General features: G+C 35.9%; 2 protein-coding genes across 3 annotated transcripts in view; one reads left to right on the top strand and one right to left on the bottom strand.

The window, feature by feature from the left end:
* LOC123539943 (adenosine deaminase-like) overlaps positions 1-4,826 on the bottom strand; it is a 32,371-nt gene extending 27,545 nt beyond the window's left edge. Inside the window, exons 1-3 of the mRNA XM_053526850.1 lie at positions 4,687-4,826; positions 2,054-2,115; positions 1,352-1,474 (exon numbers count right to left, since the gene is read on the bottom strand). Of these exons, the coding sequence (XP_053382825.1) occupies positions 1,352-1,474; positions 2,054-2,115; positions 4,687-4,740 (239 nt within the window). The 5' untranslated portion in view covers positions 4,741-4,826. The remainder of the gene's footprint in view (positions 1-1,351; positions 1,475-2,053; positions 2,116-4,686) is intronic.
* A 2,702-nt stretch (positions 4,827-7,528) lies between these two features.
* On the top strand, positions 7,529-20,618 carry LOC123540176 (toll-like receptor 6). Of its 2 annotated transcripts, none has more exons than XM_045324982.2 (2): positions 7,529-7,689; positions 14,817-20,618. In XM_045324982.2, the coding sequence occupies exon 2, from the start codon at positions 14,819-14,821 to the stop codon at positions 18,473-18,475; it is 3,657 nt and encodes a 1,218-aa protein (XP_045180917.2). In that variant the 5' UTR covers positions 7,529-7,689; positions 14,817-14,818; the 3' UTR covers positions 18,476-20,618. The 2 variants fall into 2 exon arrangements, with proteins under 2 accessions (XP_045180917.2, XP_053382824.1); XM_053526849.1 differs by lacking the exon at positions 7,529-7,689 and adding an exon at positions 7,724-10,345.
* The last annotated feature ends 457 nt before the right edge of the window (positions 20,619-21,075 follow it).

Genomic DNA, 21,075 nt, shown 5'->3' with positions numbered 1-21,075 from the left:
AAGGTGGTATAAGGAATCATCAACGGATAAATACTATGATATTATACTTAAACAAATTATGCACAACGCTGAAAGGTTACGTCATTTACGTCACTGACGTGTCTCAGAAAATTATCAAACACTGGTGTGATACTGTTTTCCAATAGGACAATCCGACAGTACTGTCAAACTGTTGAACGCTGCAGAGGTACAGACGATGCAACGATAACAGCACAATAACACGACGCCACAGCACGACAACATGATGTGACATTGCGTCATCAGTATCGCGTTATCGTTTCGTATTGTCGTGCTGTCGCATCGTAATGTCGTGTGCAATGCTATCATCATGTTACCGCATTTCGGTAAGGCATGCGCAATAAATCTACTGTTATGGTATTTTCCCCGTGTATGTCTAACGAGAACGCGATAACAAGACCTTAATATATTACTGTCGGCATCGACACCACGATGTTTCTGCCCCGTTTTAATGTGTACTGTCGACCGTGGCAAACACGATAACACGATGAGCTAGCAGGACAATACAATTCGGTACCACTTTACACGATTCGACAACAATGTAGTATGTTGCAAGAATGCGATTTTGCATCGTGTCGTCGTGCTGACGCATTGTATTGTTGTCACTGAAAACATGCAGTAACTAATATTTCATAATGTCACACTCGAATATCATGCCATCATTGTCGTTTAAGCCATTTTCATTATTTTGTTACTGTTTATATTGTTGTTGTTGTCAGATGCCCTTAAAGGGCCTTGACTTTTAACAATAAAGTGAAACTTAAAATATCTTTACCTCTGTAGGGGCCGTAATTAAATCATTTTTAACATTTCGCGATGTTATTAAACACATGGCAATCTGAATGTATGCTTAATTTCAAAAACGTGCATTCAGTAATTTTTAAACACATTATCAGTTTATCATAAAAGCAAAAGGTGTGTAAATTTTCAGTTGGGTACAGACTATTTTAATTACTTTTCGTTTTTATTGGGTCACATCTATGCAATTATAGATCATATTGTATCTTTCCAGTTTTCAAGGAGGAGGAAGACCCTAAATTTCCCTTCGGGAATTTTAGCACGGGCGGGCAATTAAGTAGAACGACCGAGCTGAATAGCTTGTTCATGTGAAGAATTCTAAGCCTCAAGCGGGATTTCGACGCATCGGTAAGGGGTAAGTGATTTTAGTCGGCGGCCTTGCCCGGACGTTTTTCGTCATTTTGCGGGGTGATTTTATCCAGAAAATTTAATATTTTAGTCGGTATAAATATTTTCATGATATATTTTGCACGTTATACGAAAACGCTCAAAAATATTGTTGAAGATTAATGAGAACGAAGAAACGTATACCTACGCTATTATGGGCATGAATACGACAAAAGAAGCGAGGACTTTGTACAACGAATGCGCATGGTACACACAAATGCTCTTGCGGAATTCATCCAGGGTTGTTTCATTAACCTCTATTTTTCTGCGTCTGAAAGATACAAAATCCAAACCAGTATTAGTATGTCATAGAGATTATACCGAGTATATGATTCTGTTGGTTAGCAATATGTCAACATTCGATTTTACATTGTGCCATAGTCCAACGCAACGTTTGCTAACGGACGTTACACCTGTTTACATTTTTAAAGCAAAAGACGCACAGGATGAAAGAGCAGTTCTTGCAAAAACAAAATGCGAACTAATGGCTTTAAGATCACTATACTGGACAATTTATCTAAAAAATCTCCTCGCAGTAGAGATATCCGCCACTGCATCTTCGTGATATGGTATTAGATTTTAGTTATTTAAATTGTTTTGAGTATTTTCAGTGACAGAATGCAAATGTGGGTAATTTAATTCAAAAAATATAAATAATTCGAAATTTAGATTTCTTTGCAACGGTCACGTGATTTTTCATGGTCACATTGTATTTGTCACTAGTTCTTGTGACCGCTGTTGCGAGTTTGATAGATCACATGCAAAAGCAAGAATCCCTCCCTTATAGTAACAATCTCTTAGTATACATTTTTGCAAAAACAGTGTATATTTCAGTCTAAATCATACATACCTGGCTATTTCAAGGACAGTAGAAAGCCGGAACGCTCCATCTAAATGTACGTGCAGTTCAACCTTAAAACAATTAATATATAGTTGAACTATATTATAAATGAAGAACGCGTGAATGCATGCATGACTGTTTATTATCAGTAATTTCAATGATACTGGCCACTTAATTAGCCGAGTTACCATGTTACTGGGGACTTTTTTGTGCAAATGATATGACCCGCTATAAACTGAGGGCAACGGTGAGAGGTAGACCTTGGATCAATAACCCAACTCGCAATAAATCTAGTTCCAACTACATGACAGCTTGTCTCTGTCAGGGTTTCAAGCATGTATCTGTTACAATACGCTCAACGTATCGCTTTGGCCGCTCAAACGGGCCGCGGGCAAGAATCATCACCATGCTGGACCGCACCTCCTGGTATACCGTAGTATTTCAGTTACTCTAGGGAGGCAGAGACCTGTTTCCAGCTTTTTAAAGATATGATAAGAAAACTTCTACATAAATAAAAAAGATGTATAATAGGCATAGGTACTACAGATCAATTTACCGTGACTTTACCTTTATTGACCCTAACTGTGATGTATTACAACACCTGTTCACAAATGTTACATTTTTTGACATGCAAAAATGTAGTATCTTCACTGTAAAATTTACTTCATTTTATTATTGCATTGTTAAAGTTATTCTCAAATAAATAATATTAAGCAAAACCACATGACGCAGTGATTCAAAGGTCAACCACACATCTATACGAATATCGGAATATATCTTTCTTTTTCGCGAAAACAAATATTGTATTTTGTCTAAAAACCGTTTTCATTTTCCATAATTATGGTAGTGCCGGGGAAGTTTAGTAATAGTAATAGATAATCTATATCTCATAAATATCTACTCGAGGCAAGAGTTGCCATTGTTTTGAGAAAAAAAACTTTATCATGCACCACTTAATTCCCCCGTCCTGAAGTACAACAGAAGAAACGCATCGTGCATGTTTGCAACTTAATATTTGGTCACGTTTGTTCCTATATTTAAACAAATTTCGCTTAAACAATAATAACAATACACTTAATTTAAAGGATACAAATCGTTGTTATAAATGTCTAGAAATGACAGCAATTTGCTAAGCAGTCAGGCCCGTAGGAATCATTTTCAGATGGAGGGTGGGGGCGGGGGGGGGGGGGGGGCAAATATTTAGAAAATCAACCAACCTAGAACAGACCCAGATCAAATAATACAATACAGTATAAAACCCCTTACCTTTTTCTCGGGCTTGGGGCCGACAAAGAAACGCTTTTCTCAGGTAGGTTTATTTTTTTTGGTTTTGTTTTTTTTTTTGTTGTATACGTAACCCACAATTCAAACACTTGTACAGCAAAGCAGTGCACGTAGAATCTGCTCACCTATCACAAAACTAACGTTAACTTTACTCCCTATGTACATGTATACACACTGCTGAAATATAATAAAGATTAAATTCCAGCGAGTTACGTGTTATGACAGAAGGGTTAACTTAAGTAAGCTAAGGCTTTGCTCACATTTATAAATAGTTTAAGAAGGGCTAAGCACTACTGTGCTAAGCTGCATACTTAGCACGGTGCATGTTTAGCCCATCTAAAACAAGTATAAAACTGCATGTCTGGTGACAGGTCACAGCTAAAATTGACTCGTTGACAGAAAATTACTAAGATAATTACCATAATCGGTCAAATTATTGAGGGAGGGGGCCCGCCCCCCCCCCCCCCCCCCATCCTCCACGTTCCTACGGCCCTGGCAATAACAATGTGCAATTAGCAAATGACAAATAGCGATTGGCAAATGGCATTTAGCAAATGAGCAACTGTCAAATTAGCATTTGCCAAATTAGCATTTGCCAAATAGCATATAGCAAATGAGCAATTTTGGCAAATAGTACTTAGCAAATCAGCAATAGGAAGGCCGTGCGCCATGCTAATTGCCAAATGCCAAATATTATGCTAAATGCCAAGTCAGACTGGTAGAATATTATATGTAATAAATTACTTAAAGTCACATTTATTAGGTTAAGAGATAAAAATCATTAAGTCATAAAATTAAATAATTTGACGATAAGCAATTAGAATTAGCTATTTAACATTTACATTTAGCATTTGGTATTAAGCAGTGATTATATGACATAAAGCATTATCACTGAGTAATTGGCATTTAACATTTGTAATTGGTATTTAACATTAACTAATTAGCATTTAGCATGAATATTTGGAATTTGGCATTTGGCAATTAGCATGGTGCACCGGGCCTTCCATACCAAACCCGCAATCAGGCTGAAAACAATTCATTTATTTTATTTATTTATTTTTTGACGTCACAAGTATTACGGCATAGCGGCGCGCTGGAAAAGAAACCAACAGAAAACAGGCTAATATTTGGTGGAAGACGTAAATAATGTACAAAATAATCCTCGTTGACGTGTTAGAATCGAAATAATATATCTCATAAAGTGATTTACCCTTGCATAAAATCATTGAAGATCCCCTGATTCCCCACGCATAAAAATAATACAAAATGTCGGTCAACAAATTGTGTCAAGCATGTCGCCCACATAGGGCTGTATCAGTCCATGTTATAAAAACTAAAAAAAGAAGAAAAATGTCTACCTTGTACGGAAAATTATCCTTCGTTGGATTCACTCGTTGTCGTTTAGCTCCCATATTTAACCGTAAATAACATTGTCACCCGGTCAATTAGGTTATCTCCTGGATGATGATCATTTTGTATTCGTCTGTTTAAATTTCATTTCATTATTAAAGGTTGTGAATCTTATTTAAAGCAACAATGTATGATATTTTTTACTTTTCGTATTTTTATGTTAGCGATTTTAAGGAGCATAGAGACCCATTACATAAGTTCCCTATTTCATTTGTATGGTTTACTGATTTTTATAAAATTTTGTAATTAACATCTTTGACGCGAAATTATTTAAAAGCAGAGCATTTTATTTCAATATAATTTCTAGTTTTATGTTATGCATTTTGCAGATGAAGGGATACTACTATTTTAAACATATGAATGAAAATGCATTCTAGCTTCTGAATTCATTTATTTCTTTAAAAAAGGAACAATTTGCATTTCTAATGAATTTTGGCTAAATATGTAATTATCAATGCAAACCATTGAAAAATGTAATGTAACACTTGTTATATGTATAACATTACCTAGGCAATGAATGTTTATTAAACTTATACTTAAGCTAACATAACTTTACCTTTGTTGGACAAATCTAACAGTGCATCCATTTATTAACCACCAAAACCTGATAAACCACCTTTAAATTCATTATACTATCTGATCTCTCTTAACTGATATCTTTAACTGGTAGCTTTAAACATTTCCTGTATTGAAAAACTACACCTGTCTGCAGTCGCAATTTACCTTGATCTTTGTATATAGTACAAACTTATTTGCACTTAAGTTTGTACTTCTGTCAAGTATTAACTTATTTCATTACATTTAACCAAGAAATTAATCTCGCAGAAGTTGTTTATATTTGGGTATGATATACATGATTAAAGTGTGAGGCCACCGAAAGTGACTTTTGACTGGCAATTAACATGTGTCTGTATTTTCTATTATATATTCACACGCTGAATAGTATGACAATCATATAATGTTTCATGGGGGTAAATCTAAGTAAACCCCCTCCCCCTCCCCCTCCCCCCCCCCCCCCAAAAAAAACAACACACACACACACCATCCCCCAACCCCTCCGGAAAAAACAGGTGGTGGCCATACCAATACAGCATAGAACAAAACCCGTTATGAATACGGAAGCTGACTTTGCTCCGCATAATACGTAATAATACATTGACTTCCTCAGTAAGTTTTGAACTTTATTAAATGCATGCATGACAATGATTATGATAACATATCTACATGTGACTCTTGATAGCGTATTTATTTGCAACAGGTAGGTAAGAACATAACCTTAATTGATAAGTTACACTGACCTGGTATTAGCTAAATGTTTGCTCTATATATTTTTCATAATTTACATGCGTATTATTTTTTTATTTTTTTTTTTTTGAATATCCGTGTATGTTGTTTTATTATCATTACGCAACAATACACTTATGTCTTAGTTCATTAACCGAACACCCCCTATAATTATTTTGCTAACTGAACGCCCCATAAGCTGATGTGTATTTGTACATTATCTTTACTTCAGAATTTTACTAAGGTATGCTTTTGTGTGGATACGCTGCCACTGGGACATCCGTGCCCAAGTGGTATGGTCACTTGCCCCTCACCGATGTGGGTTCGAGCTTCACTCAGGGCGTTGAATTCTACACATGAGGAAGCCATCCAGCTGGCTTGCGGAAGGTCAGTTGTCCGCCTATGATGATATAATGCACGGAGTGGCACCTGGAGTATTCCTCCATCAAAGCTGGAAAGTCGTCATGTCACCTATAATTGTGTCGGTGCGACGTTAAACCCGACAAAACAAACAAAGAAATTTCATGTTTTATAATGTAATATTTCTTCATCAAATTATTCATTTACTCCGTCGTTCAGTCATATATTAATTAATGCATTCATTAATTAATTCAAAGTCACCCACTCGTTTGTTTTTCGAACGATATACAACATAATGAATTGCTTCTTTGTTTAACTTGGTAAAAAAATCGCACCATTTTAGAATAAATATTTTTCCTTACTAAAGGAAATCTTCAAGGTAAACATTATCTTTTATACCCCCAAACTATTGCTCTATTAAACTTGCTTCTAATTTCAGTTTATCATATTTTTGAGAAACAATACAACTTTTAGACTCTTCATCATACTGACGGTATGGGTGCCTTGTTTTGTCATAAGAGATAACTCCTAAAGCTTTTTAATTTTTAAATAATTATGCCCCCTTTCTTGTGAAAAATGAAGGACAATTCTTTTCTATTAAAATGTATTGATAACAAGACTAATTCGAAGCACACGTTTGAACTTAGCCTTACTCGTTTGGCTTATTTGGACGGTTTATTTTATGAGTTGCCATCCCTCTAAAACGTCCAAGTTACAAATAAACACATTCCAAAATTAAAAGCCCATTGGACATAGAAGAGTATCTGTTTTATACCATAGTTTTAGTTAGTTTGTTTGTTTTGGGTTTTTTTTCGGGAGGGGGAGGGGGCGTGGGGTAGAGGGCAGAAAATATAATAAAGATGTATCCATAAATCATATATTATCATGATTCCTCTTTTAAATAGGCAGCCTTCGGCTAGTGCTACATAAACAGGTATATTTTCAATATATATTATATTTGTCGGGCTAAAGTACACCCTTGAAAAAACACTGACAATGAAAATTTATTTCAAATGTGATGTAATAAAACACTTTTTGAATGACTTGCCGAAGTACCACGGGCAAATAGTATTGTCTACTGACAAGCAAGTCATAACCCCTAACTGATACGCCTTTGCTCATTTACTATTTGACAGGTTCAACGGACCGTGCTGCTACTGTTTTGCTTGGCCCTGCAGTCATTTTGTCGAAATTTTGGATATGTTCGGATAAAATGGATCGACAGTATTGAAAGTGTTTAAAGTCAGAAAGATGATGTTTAATCGTGCCAAAGTGGATTATTAGTGTTTGAAAATATCATTAATCAAGTAAGTATGCATCAGATACATGCTGAAATGTTGTTTATGTGTTTATTGCACAGTATACAGGTGCATACGTGTTTATTTACACTGTGTGGCATAACTACACTTACCTCCAAAGTCTAGACACTCTTGTTTTTGTACAATTATACAGCATATCATAAATAGAAAATTCGTTTTATTTCCATGTTATATATGAGGTAGCAAACATTGATAGAAAGTAAAGGTATGCAACAATACAAAAGAAAATTGTATCTATGTTTTAATATTAAGAGAGATTTACTATAAAGTTAAGACTATCGTATTAAAGCAAGATGCATATGATATTTCTTAATTAAAGAAGAGTCTGATGATATGTTTATACTGAAGATGGCGTCTGTGCAGATCTTTTGTTTTTTAAATTCTAATATGCTTGTCTCTACGCTTACGCTAGAATGACGTCACGTTAACGTGCGGTGACTACGACCAAGAAAGAGCGCGACTTTATTATATATAATGTTTTAGATCAAGAGCATATTAGAATCAAAATAATTTATAGCAAAAGAGTGTTTTAACACTTTTTATACACTCGAGCGGTAATACGTCGTACAAGTAATTTCACTCGGGCTGCGCCGTCGTGGAATTATTACGCCCGACGGTATAACCGCCCACCGTGCATAAATAGTGTTAAAACAATCTTTTGCTATAAATTATTTCTTAATTAATTTTCGATAGGCCTGTATTATAACATACTTACGTTTACTGACTTCCCAAAGTCAACACTATACCTAATTACGTTTATTTTTAAGAGTCTTCCATATACAAACATATGGACCATGACATATTTTGGTGTTTTTCTTTTTTAGTTTTATTTAAAATTTACGTCGCTGACGTTTCTTTTTGAAGATGCCTCAGGCAGTACCGTTTGAAAATTCCTATAGCATTATTCATTATATTTTTCTATTATATTAAATTAATATTTATATTCATATATACATTCCAATATGTATCACCATCGGATAAGACTAATTGTACATTTTAAAAATACATCAATTACTATACGGAGTACGAGTGTGTCCTTTTTTTTTAAAAAAAAACAAACAAACAAATTATAGCAAATTAAGAGCAGATTTTCTGCGTGAAAGCCAACATGATGCCCTACTCCTAAGGAATGGCAACCATAAAATGCAAGCTATTCCAGCAATATATTGTAGTTACTCGCCCTTGTAAGCAAACTTTTGGGCGGTACAGTAAAATAGTTTCGTTAAGAATGTAAACATTTAAAGATAAGAAGTTAAAACTCAATTGAAAATATCTGCTACATTGTATACACGTCCGTGTCTGCTTCTAATGACCTACTTACACAAGCAGACTTTGGACTACATATACTTATTAAAGGCTGACAATATACATGTATGTGCATTGTACTTTCGCTACGTGCTAAACACATATTTTTTAAATAATGTACAAATGAATGAGGGTCGTTTACAATATTTTCGTTACAGAACTTAAGATATCTTGTTACGATTAAATCTTTTCCTGTATCTTGATACATTTATATGCACAAAATGCTTAAACCTATATTTATAACAAACGTTTTTCACTCACAAAATACATTCAGTCCATTTAGTACACTTATACTACATGTACTACATGATTTGCATTTCTTAAAAAAAACTAATGGCATTTTAAAATATATTTCGCCGTGGCCACACCTTTAAATGTAACATTTACATTAAAATTCATGAATGAAGTGAAAACTGCAGGTTTCAAGGTTTATTTGTCAAATTTCTATAAGCTAAATGGCCACGAGTGTATTACACATGTGCACTCATACATGGACGTAGCCAGACCCGAAGAAAACGCCGAGGCAAATCTTTTATAGTTGGTCAAGGGCATTTCTTTAGTTTTGAATTTTTTAAAGAAAAAAGTAGCGAGGTGGTCTCTGTTAGCAGGTTGTCTGTGGCACAGGTATGGCTGTAATTGCATCATGTTAACGAAACAAAACATGAGAAACGAAGCTGAAGGCAGTATTTGTGCGCGCCTAACTACTCGCTAAAGTGTGATATTCAATCAAACAAATCCAATCCTTTTATTTAAGCGAATGTGCACGATTCAACAAATATCGGGTGCCAAAATTCAGGAAAACTTACTATTTTGCTGTATTTTTGCTTGACATGTTTTTTTTTCTGAGGACAGAATACGTAATTTTCGACTGTTGTGTTGTCAGTGCTCTCATCACTTTTTGAACACCCCTCTCCTTCAAGATTCTTTAATAGATAACGTTTAATTTGTCACATTGTCGGCTGGTAAATAAATGAATGCATTAAAACAACGCAACATTGCTTAAGAAAATGATCATGTCCTGTCGGACATATATCATCATCATAAAATGTATGTACAATTTTCTGTTGCGCCTGCGGCGTATGTGTGACCGCTGTCTGTCTAAAGTTTTAATATATGTAAAAAATATATTATTTTGTAGTCGGTTTAGAGTTTAAGAAAGGACAATAACCCTTTTTTCTTAATTTGACTTTTAATGATAATGAACTCATTGTTTGTTTTTCTTTCTTTATTGCTCACATGTACTACGCCATAACTTCGCATCGTCCCATGCGTGGTTCTGGAACAAACTTGAGAATGCGAAGAATTGGAACCACTGACACGCACTGGCAAAACGTAAAAGGTGATAGACTAATGCTCCTAGACTATGATATATTATTCATTTTAATTTTTTGATATTGTGAATATAGCCAGTCTACAGGTATATTCTATGTCCAATATCATATATTACATAATATTACAATCAGTTCTCTGAGAAAATCTCTAAAATAGACTGGTATTTGTCACCATTTCGCAAAAAGAAAATATTACAAAAGTTGAAATTCTGTGACAAAGTCTTTATTATCAGTCTAGTGGCTAGTCTAAGGGTCTGAGTACTTGCTTGTGCTGCATCTCTGTGATTCCAGTCGGTATAACAGTCTCGATTCCGTACCTCGTATTTTATTTCGATGAAAATGATATTTTGGAATCAAAATTTCTAGTCCTGTTTAGCGTCATGTGACCTGTACAATGTTGGTGGGCTGTAAAACACACGTCAGCAAGACCAGCTTCATCTCTCTTGAACCTGGACTATACTTATTAGACCTTTCTGCTTGAATTTAATTTGTTGATAAAATGTAAACTAAAGTCTATACAGATACATAATGACAATGGGGGCCTCCGTGGCCGAGTGGTTAAGGTCGCTGACTTCAAATCACTTGGTTCGAGCCTCACTCGGGGCGTTGAATTCTTCATGTGAGGAAGCCATCCAGCTGGCTTACGGAAGGTCGATGGTTTTACCCAGGTGCCCGCTGGTGATGAAATAATGCACGGAGGGGCACCTGGGGTCTTCCTCCACCATCACAGCTGGAAAGTCGCCATATGACCTAAAATATGTCGGTGCGACGTTAAACCCAACCAAAAAAAAAAAAGAAAAAAAGAAAAAAAACATAATGACAGTGTTTCAAAATCTCCATTCTTAAGTTTTTCGTGTTCTCCACATATATAGATGACAACTTATATACAATGTGTTGAAAAAAAAAGGCGGAGAGGGAATAAGTGCAAGTAAACATAATGATCCTCCTGCCAGAAAATCAACATAGTGCGTTTGCGACCAGCATGGATCCAGACCAGCCTGCGCATCCGCACAGTCTGGTCAGGATACATACTGTTCGCTTCCAAACCCTATTGCAATTATAGAAACTGTTAGTGAACAGCATGGATCCTGATCAGACTGCGCATCCGCGCAGGATGGTCTGGATCTATGCTGGTCGCAAACGCAGTTATGTTGGTTTTCTCATGGTGCGGCTCACATAACGATCCTCCTGCTAGAAAATCATTGTCTATAACAGTTTTCCAAACCATCTAGCAACAAACTTTAATTTGTCAGCCGACAGGAGAAATAAAATTTTGATGTTAAGGAAAATGGGTTAAAATCTCTGTTTAAATACTTGAACTTTATTTCATTTTTGTGCACACTGGCCATAGCTTTATCAGATCAAGTGGTTCCAACGTTGTTTGAATGGTGAATTTTACGCCAATCAGATGGAGAAATATGGCCGATACTACAAATTTCCGGTATTGTAAGTATGATTTGAAGGAATTTCTACCCATTAAATAACGAATCAAATGAAAACGATGGGTGCACCTGGAGCGCAAATGTGTCTATGTTTTAGCACATGTGTCCATTTAGCTGAGATTTGTGCCGCTTATTCAAACACTTCTGTACAGTCCGGCGGGGGAAGGAGATTTTTGACAGTTTTTGACAATATCATCTCAAATATAGTGTTTAGCGGCAGCAAGTAACTGTTTAAACACTTTTTATGTAAAGGGTTACCTCTTAAAACAAAGCGTGTGTATTTTCATAGAATTATTCAGAGTTGTTTCTGAAAAATCGGCCGAAAACCTGATGCAACGCCGTTTCGAGTGGGTCGCTATGCAACGCAATCAAGTGGATACCGTTCTGTGTCTTACTTGCGAAGTATTATCCGTCTTAAAAACAGTCATTAAAGGCTAAAAATGAATAAATTTAGAGAGTTTTATATCATTATAATGATCCCGCCTTTCTAATATATTGTACTTTTACATTTTTATGCTCGCTTAACATTTAACATATTTTTGCGGACACTGTCAAAAAACATCTACACAAAAACATAAAGCAAGGATGAACATCGAACAAGATCATTTAGTAAATAATAGTTACAGTTTGTAAAAACAAGAACCAGTTCAAGGATATCTATCTCATCCACGAATGGTACTGAACAGCATGCCAAAAGCGGGTTGACTCTTTAAATCAGTATAGTAACAGTTGGTTACTTTTTAGTCCCTTAAAACCAATACAATGCGATTTCATTACTGATTTGCTGTGCATTTAAGCCGTTCATACAAAGTAAATAAAGTTTAGTCCATGATAAAAGTATTGATCAGTTGTTTGTACACATTTTCATTCATATTCCTGGTGTAGCCTTCATTTATTTTCAGAGAGATAAATCACAGAGAACGTTAAAATTGGCCAGGGAAAAAGACAAAATTTTATTTGTCCTCCATAAAACAGAAACGACGTAATAAACCTCTATGGTCGCCTTTCAAAAATGAAAATACAAATGAAATACAGACACCAGTGAAAGAAAATAAACGGACTAGCAATAATACTAAGAGAGACGTGTCACAGTTATACTATTTAACTGTCTGTAAATAAAGTTTGCCAAGGGGTACTTATTCGATTTGATAAGAGTTAGAAATATTGTAAAATAATGTATCTTTTGCTTCAGAAAGTTGTCTCAGGACAGCCTTGTCGCTTGCAATGTCTATATCTAAAAAATCTGTCTCTTCCTTTGTTAATTCTTCAAACATTTCATCAGATAAAACTCTTTCTTCTAATTCCTTATTGTGAACAGGGTTTTTTTTCTTGATATTTTGGTGCTTGAAGTTGGAATTAGCAGAATTTTCGGGGATTTTTGTGTGTGTTTTTTATTCACTTTGAGCACATAGAGAAAACGCTTTTAATCGTGTGCTTGGTGACACGTCTCTCTTAGAATTGCTGGTCCGTTTTTTTTTTTATTGGTGTCTGTATTTCATTTGTATTTTCATTTTTGAACGGCGACCATAGAGTTTTATTACGTCGTTTCTGTTATATGGAGGACAAAAAGAAAATCTTGTCTTTTCCCTGACCAATTTTAACGGTCTCTGTGATTTATCTCTCTGAAAATAAATGAACGTTTCACCAGGAATATGAATGAAAATATATACAAACAACTGATCAATACTTTTATCATGGACCAAATTTTATTTATTTTGTATGAACAGCTTAAATGCGTAACAGTAATGAAATCGCAATGTATTGGTTTTAAAGGACTAAAATTTACCAACTGTAACTATACTGATTTTAAAGAGTCAATCCGCCTTTAGTATGCTGTTCAGTACCATTCGCGGAGGAGATAAATATCAGTGAAATGGTTCTTGTTTTAACGAACTAATACTATTATTTACTTTATGATATTGTTCGGTGTTCATCCTTGCTTTATGTTTTTTGTGTTGATGTTTCTTGACAATGTCCACAAAAATATGTTAAATGTTAAGCGAGCATAAAAATGTAAAAGTACAATGTATTAGAAATGGCGGGATCATTATAATGATATAAAACTCTCTAAATTTATTCATTGTTAGGCCTTAATGACTGTTTTTAAGACGGATAAGACTTCGCAAGTAAGACACAGAACGGTATCCACTTGATTGCGTTGCATAGCGACCCACTCGAAACGGCGTTGCATTAGGTTTTCGGCCGATTTTTCAGAAACAACTCTGAATAAATCTACGAAAATACACACGCTTTGTTTTAAGATGTAGCCCTTTACATAAAAAGTGTTTTAACAGTTACTTGTTCCCGATAAACACAACATTTGAGGCGATATTGTCAAAAACTGTAAAAAAATCTCCTTCCCCCGCCGGACTGTACAGAAGTGTTTGAATAAATGGCACAAATCTCAGCTAAATGGACACATGTGCTAAAACATAGACACATTTGCGCTCCAGGTGCACCCATCGTTTTCATTTGATCCGTTATTTAACGGGTAGAAATTCCTTTAAATCATACTTATGATACCGGAAATTTGTAGTATCGGCCATATTTCTCCACCTGATTGGCGTAAAATTCACCGTTCAAACAACGTTGGAACCACTTGATCTGATAAAGCTATGGCCAGTGTGTTGTGTGTACCAGTCTAATTACCACATCGATATGACTGGGGTTTTTTTAAACCACTGCAATTTATTTCCGGCGTTGAACCAACACGTACAGGTTGTATTTTATTCAGTGTTTCCTGGTGGAAGTGAATTCAGATAATAATTTCACTTCTTTTTATCGTCGGTGGCCAGATATCTAATACATGACAATGAATGTTAGGAACGTAATATAGTAACAAGAATTTAAGTCGTACATCATTATGTGATAAGCACTATACTAAGAACCATCGATGTTCAGTTAAACTTTAGTTTTTTTTCATGAACCGCACTATTCACTATTGTATTAGTTGCAGGTAATATTCCGCATTCTTTAAATGCACATGGATATAGCTCTATACAGACATTTTTACGCTAACATTTCTTTGTCTTTGCAGGAATGATTGCCTCCGGACACACGAACATACAGAAGATGCTTCGGGTCTTGTTGGTCGCATTTTTAGCACCCATTGTCATGGCAACAAGCGATGCTAGCCGAAAAAAGACGTTCAATGTCATCAGGCTGGACTCGACAGTTACTACGCATCAGTATCCATGGCAACAAGCATCGGAATGTATCTATGACCAACGTTTAAATGTCCTAACTTGCATGGGGAACTATCCGTACGAAAATGTGACGACAGTGTGGAAACAAACACCGGAAAATATCTTATACGTTAGTGTTAACTGCCTTACACGTGGACAGCGTCGCGGTAACACGTGCATGTGTAAAAAATCAGCGTCTAGTTCCCAGAAGCCCTCGGAACCGGAACTCTATTCTCTATGCCAGTTGACAAATCTTGATGAAGGGATTCTTAGGCGTCTAGTGAATTTAGAAGTGCTGGATTTATCATTTAATCTAATCGAAACTGTATCAAAACGTTCATTTACCGCTTTAAAGAAACTAAAATACTTATCACTCAGTAAAAATAACATCAAGGAAATACCGTCAGGATTTCTTTGTCAAGTCATTAATCTAGAATATTTAGGGTTGAGTGAGCTGGCTCTGAAGTCTTACCCTGACAAAATCTTTAGATGTAAGAATAACTTTACTAGTCTGAAGGTTATGGACATTAGAGGTGGAAAGTTTACTGAAATACCAGACGACGCACTAGATCAACTTCCGTCTCTGCAGTCCTTGGATTTAAGTTTTACTCCAATAACGCAGATTAAGAAAAAGGCATTTTCTGGTGGTAAACTGCTGGAATTTTTAGATTTCTCAAACTGTAATATTTCCAGTATATTTCCATATTTCTGTGATTTCTTACCGCATATATCGCGCTTGTATCTCCATGACAACAACTTTACGACTTTTGATTTTACGACATTAGAAAAGTGTTTGTCTTTGACTCACGTTGACCTTTCTTCAAATACCATAAGAACGCTAAATGGAAACATATCTCACTTGAGCGCCGTCACCGCTATCAATCTGGGGTTTAATGATATAATTTCTTTGAACAAAACTTTTAAAGGGCTTGAAAATCTAACAGCTTTGATCTTATCTCACAATAACATGGAAAAACTGCAAAATGACAGTCTTGCAGGACTAAAAAATTTAGTGATTTTAGATCTTTCGGGAAATAACATCAGTGACAGTACAAACTTCGAAACCGTCTTTAATGACCTTGAAAGTCTGCGTTTACTTGACCTTAGTTTTAACAATATTGAAATTATTCCAGATAAAGGCCTTAAACGTTTACAAAAGTTAAAACATTTATTATTCAACCACAATTCTATTGTTGAGTTACGGAAATCGTCGTTTCATGGATTGGATTCTCTGAATTTGCTCAGTTTGGATAATAATCGTTTGCAGGAATTGCCAGACGACATTTTTCTTCCGTTCGTCCCTCGTGGTGACAAGAACGGAACAGCTTTTAGTCATTTAACGCTGTCATACAACAATTTTTCTGATATCTCAAATGTTAAGAAATGGCCATTGACAGAGTATTTAGACATATCGAACAACGACTTGGCTTCTGTGCCATCAGCTATAGACTATTCAAACATGAAGACGTTAAATGTATCACATAACAAACTTGTGTCTTTTTTTGGAAAGCAGGAAAATCTGGCAGCCGACTTTGAAAACATGAAAGAAGTTGATATTTCATTCAATGCTATCGCTGATATTGACACTGCAAGACTGCAAACAATGACAAACGTGGAATACATAAATGCTGAAAGTAATAAATTGAACTTTGATCTAACCGATAACACTTTCAAAGGCATGAAAAATCTTATTCGTCTAAATTTAGCAAACAACAATATTCAGACAATAGATAACCCATTTACGGTCGGGTCATTTCAAAACCTTACCTTACTTAATATATCAAGCAACCCGATCCATAAATTAGGAACTCTGTCTCAGGGTTACTATGGATCAAGGTTAGAGACTGTTGAGATGACACTGTGTAGCCTTACTACAATCGGCACAAATACATTTCGAGGGTTGCTCAGTCTAAAATATGTTGATCTTCGGAAAAATTTGATTAAAACTTTCCCGCCATTTTTGGCGAACGTTTCAACAAAATATAATTTGATCAACAATCCTGTCGTCTGCGCGTGTAACATGTCTTGGTTAAAAGAAAGGTATGTAAATTTTACTAAAGAGGATAAAAAGATTTTAGTGTCTAATTACAAGGTTCCTAAATGTCAAGTGTATACAGAAGAAACCGTTTACTATCCTCATTATTTATCACGTCGACAATTTATGTGCCCGGAAGTTAAAGATTGTGACTCAGAGTGCGCATGCTTCAAAACAGAACAAAATGGCAGCATTACAACCATTGAATGCCAAAACGGTTTACAAACAGTTCCAAAACTTTCTTCCGCAGCGTTGTCAATTTTTCTGGATGGAAACAGTTTTAATGAAACCTCATCACTTTCGGAATTTCTGCTTTTTACAAATATGTCTGCCAAAGAACTATATTTGAATAAAAGCTATATATCCTATTTAGAGACTAAATACTTTTCTGCATTTGATCGTCTTGAAATTTTGAATCTTGCCTTCAATTTACTGACGCTTTTGCCTAGTGGTGTATTTAAATCTCAGACAATGTTGAAACACCTGTACTTGAATGACAACTCGTTACAAACAATTCAAGTTAATGTCTTTGACCATTTGTACAGTCTCCAGGAACTGGACATCAGTGGAAACAAGTTAGTATTTCTATCATCAACAACTGCTACAGAGTTATCTGACTTGGATTATATGAAATATTTTTTTCTTGCCCGTAATAAATGGGCTTGTGATTGCTCGAACTTAGGGTTTAAAGACCTTGTTGACGAAGTGCTGCCCAAAATTCGTGATAGGAAACTGCTTGTTTGCGGAAAAGATAACAGCAAAGAGATACGTTACCTTCCCAGATCTGAGTTCCTGTGTTCAGGGGAAGACAACACAAATAGTTCCAAGAAAACATTAATTGTAGTCATTATTGTCGTTACCTGTGTATTGCTGCTTTTGCTGGCATTGTTTATTTACTTTAGACGAGAACTTCTATCCATGTTGTATTATACAACCGGATGCCACATCCCAGGTAAAACCCGGTATGCTGGTGTTCATTTTGACGCTTACCTGACTTTCGACCCTAGCGACCAACACTGCGCTTCTTACGTTCATAATACATTGATGCCAAAGTTAAAAAACAACTCGTACAACATTCAAACGTCTTCTGATGTTATTGAGGACTTAGAGGTCACTAGAAAGGTCATCGAGGATAGTCGCTGCTCGATCTTTATCGTAGATAAAAACTTTGCAACAAACTCATTTCTTGTGAACGCTTTTCTGCTTGCGACTGCGAGACAAAGAGTCGAGAAACGACACAAAGTTATTTTGGTGATACATGGTGATATTGACCTATTAACTTTAGAACCAGAACTTGTATCACGCATGCGCAAAGGCGATTATATTACAGCTAGGTCGAGGCTTTGGTGGCAGAGGCTTGTTTATGAGCTTCCGGAACCAAGCTGCGGTTTCCGACATGGTTTAGACAGCGAAGAGGAGGATGTAGTTGTCTTCAGCTCACTTGCAGAGGACCAGAGCAAGTATGTACAATTCTAAGTGCTGGAGGCGCATATATCTCCTGTGATTGACTGGAGACATTTTCAAGAATCACGCTTAAGGTGTCTATATCATTGTCAGTCATTGTGTTTCTATTCTCGTGTTAAATATTAGGCTAAATATGCATTGCTATATTGTTGCACGGATATCGCACAATTGGATGAAGACAGGCACATTTGAACATGGTTAATTCCATCACATTGAAAAGTAAAAATGGTGATTGTGTTTTGTGTAAACAGGCGGAAGAGGAGCTTTTTCAAGGCAGTCCTTGACCTATGGGTTTAAATACAGCTTTAATGCAATTGTTCTAGTCCTTAGATGAATCATATGTATTTTAGAAATGATCTTTCAGTTTTATTAAAGATCTATTAACTGTTTTAACCTATCTGCACACTTTTAGAACTGCTTAGCGGTGCAAATGCACGGACTTAAATAGTTATATCGTTATTAATGAAATGCTATTATCTGTTGTTTTTTGTTTGTTTTTTTTTCTCTCTTTTTTGTACCCCCCCCCCCCCCCCCGACAACAAAGTTGTAAGGGGGGTGGGGTATACTGGTTTCAGGTTGTCTGTCTGTCCGTCTGTCTGTCCGTCCGTAGACGCAATCTTGTGCGCACCATCTCTCCTCATCCCCTTGATACAATTTAATGAAACTTCACACAAGTGATCAGTACCAACAGTAGTTGTGCATGGGGCATGTTAGGTTCTTTCAGAAATTTTTTTTGCAGAGTTATGGGACTTTGTTTTTTGTTACTATACTATATACATGTACATAGACACAATCTTGTGCGCACCACCTCTCCTCATCCCCTTGACACAATTTAATGAGACTTCACACAAGTGATCAGTAACAACAGTAGTTGTGCAAGGTGCATGTTAGGTTCTTTCAGCGACAAAAATTGCAGAGTTATGGGACTTTGTTTCTTGTTAACATACTATGTACATACAGTCTGCATATGCAATCTTGTGCGTGCCTAATCTACCGAACCCTTGCACACAATTTAATGAAACTTCACACAAGTGATCAGTACCAACCCTAGTTGTGCATGGTGCATGTTACGTTCTTTTAGATAAATATTCTGCATAGTTATGGGACTTTGTTTTTTGTTACTTTACTGTATACATACAGTCTATATACATACAGTCCACATAATTATGCAATCTTGTGTGCGTCAAATTGCAATGTACTGTGTCAGTGCATGCGGGGGGTACATTCATCACCTTTAGTGATAGCTCTAGTTTTTATTTGTTTTAACCTAAGATCTGTACACTAGAGTATTACACTCGTTTTATGAGAATCATAATGACGTATATTTTTTAAAGTTAGATAATCTAGAGCTTGTTAACTAGCCATATCGTAATGTTATTATATATTTTGTACAAAACTTTTCCTATGTAACTCATGACAACTGTGTGTTATGTTATGCTTCCGGCTGTGATTTGATAATCATTTGAAATGTTTTTATTGACATGCATTTACCTGATTTATGTATTTAGTTTCTGAATCATGTCGTGTGTATTATACCCAAGACATCTTAAATGGCTTAAATTAAATTGCTTACGTATAAAGGAGCAAATCTCTAGCCTAGATATATCAGTGCTATTAAAGATGCAGTTTCTATGGAATGTCACAATAAGCTGTTTCTGGAATACGAATATAAGTGGAGGTAATTTACCGATCACATTGCTTATGTATAAAGGAGCAAAATTCCAGCCCAGTTACAGCGAGGCAATTATAATGAGCTCTTTCTGGTGTACAAGTTATTATCCATGCCCGATGGAGTTTGATCAGTTTGACTACGAGGAAAATTTAACTAAACATTTAATCCGGCTGCATCTTGGTAGATTAATTGAAACAGTCCCTACAGTGGCGCCAACCATGAAAACAAATGTGAGTTGTTTATGTCATATACTTGTAAGATATTTGTGTTCCCCATGTAATTTTTGCATCATTTAAAAGTATTACGAAAATCTCGTTGTAGACAATATGCTTTTTGCTGTCTACTTGTTTTTACATGTACATTCCTATTTTTTGCCAATTGAAATGAATTGTGCCTCGAATACCGCACATTACAATGTTCATAATAATGAAATACTTTGCTTTTTTTCCTGAAGGTCCATCAGATAATAAACGTGCAAAGAAACCAGTGTTTTTGTCTATGTGGCCAGTTTAATTTATGGCAAGTGTACATCTGCAGCAATATCTTGATTCGCATTTTAGAATTAACGCTCTTGAATGCATCTATTCCAGTGATCCTTTGGAAGCATAGAACCCAACCAAGCAAAACATTAGCTGACTAGGGGTTGGACTGAGGTTGTTCGTTCGAAAGAACGAAATGTGCAACATTCCTCTCGCTCACTAGCGCCTGCTTGTGTTATTATATAGATATTTTGAACCTACCCCGAGATCTCTCGGCAACACCGCGTCCAAGTACGGGGAGACATTTTACAGACGCGCCGACACAAGGCTCTCACAGACAGCTGAGTTCATCTATTTGAAATAAATCATAAAGAAGACCCTTTGAAAGCGTAATACCTAAGTTGACTCGGTTTCCGAATCTGGGCATTAGAGGCAATGAAATGTGAATCATTTCTCGCTTC

This window comes from Mercenaria mercenaria, chromosome 16 (genome assembly GCF_021730395.1).
Source record: "Mercenaria mercenaria strain notata chromosome 16, MADL_Memer_1, whole genome shotgun sequence".
In the NCBI taxonomy this organism is placed as follows: Eukaryota; Metazoa; Mollusca; class Bivalvia; order Venerida; family Veneridae; genus Mercenaria; species Mercenaria mercenaria.
Note: the sequence above shows the minus strand (reverse complement) of the source record. Positions and strands in the feature narration are given on the sequence as shown.

What these genes read in the sequence shown, in the direction of transcription:
- LOC123540176 (XM_053526849.1), top strand. Translation starts at nt 10,243, where the DNA reads ATGTACTACGCCATAACTTCGCATCGTCCCATGCGTGGTTCTGGAACA. An exon ending in GCACTGGCAAAACGTAAAAG is followed by an intron (nt 10,346 to 14,816) that starts GTGATAGACTAA and finishes TTGTCTTTGCAG; the next exon opens with GAATGATTGCCTCCGGACAC.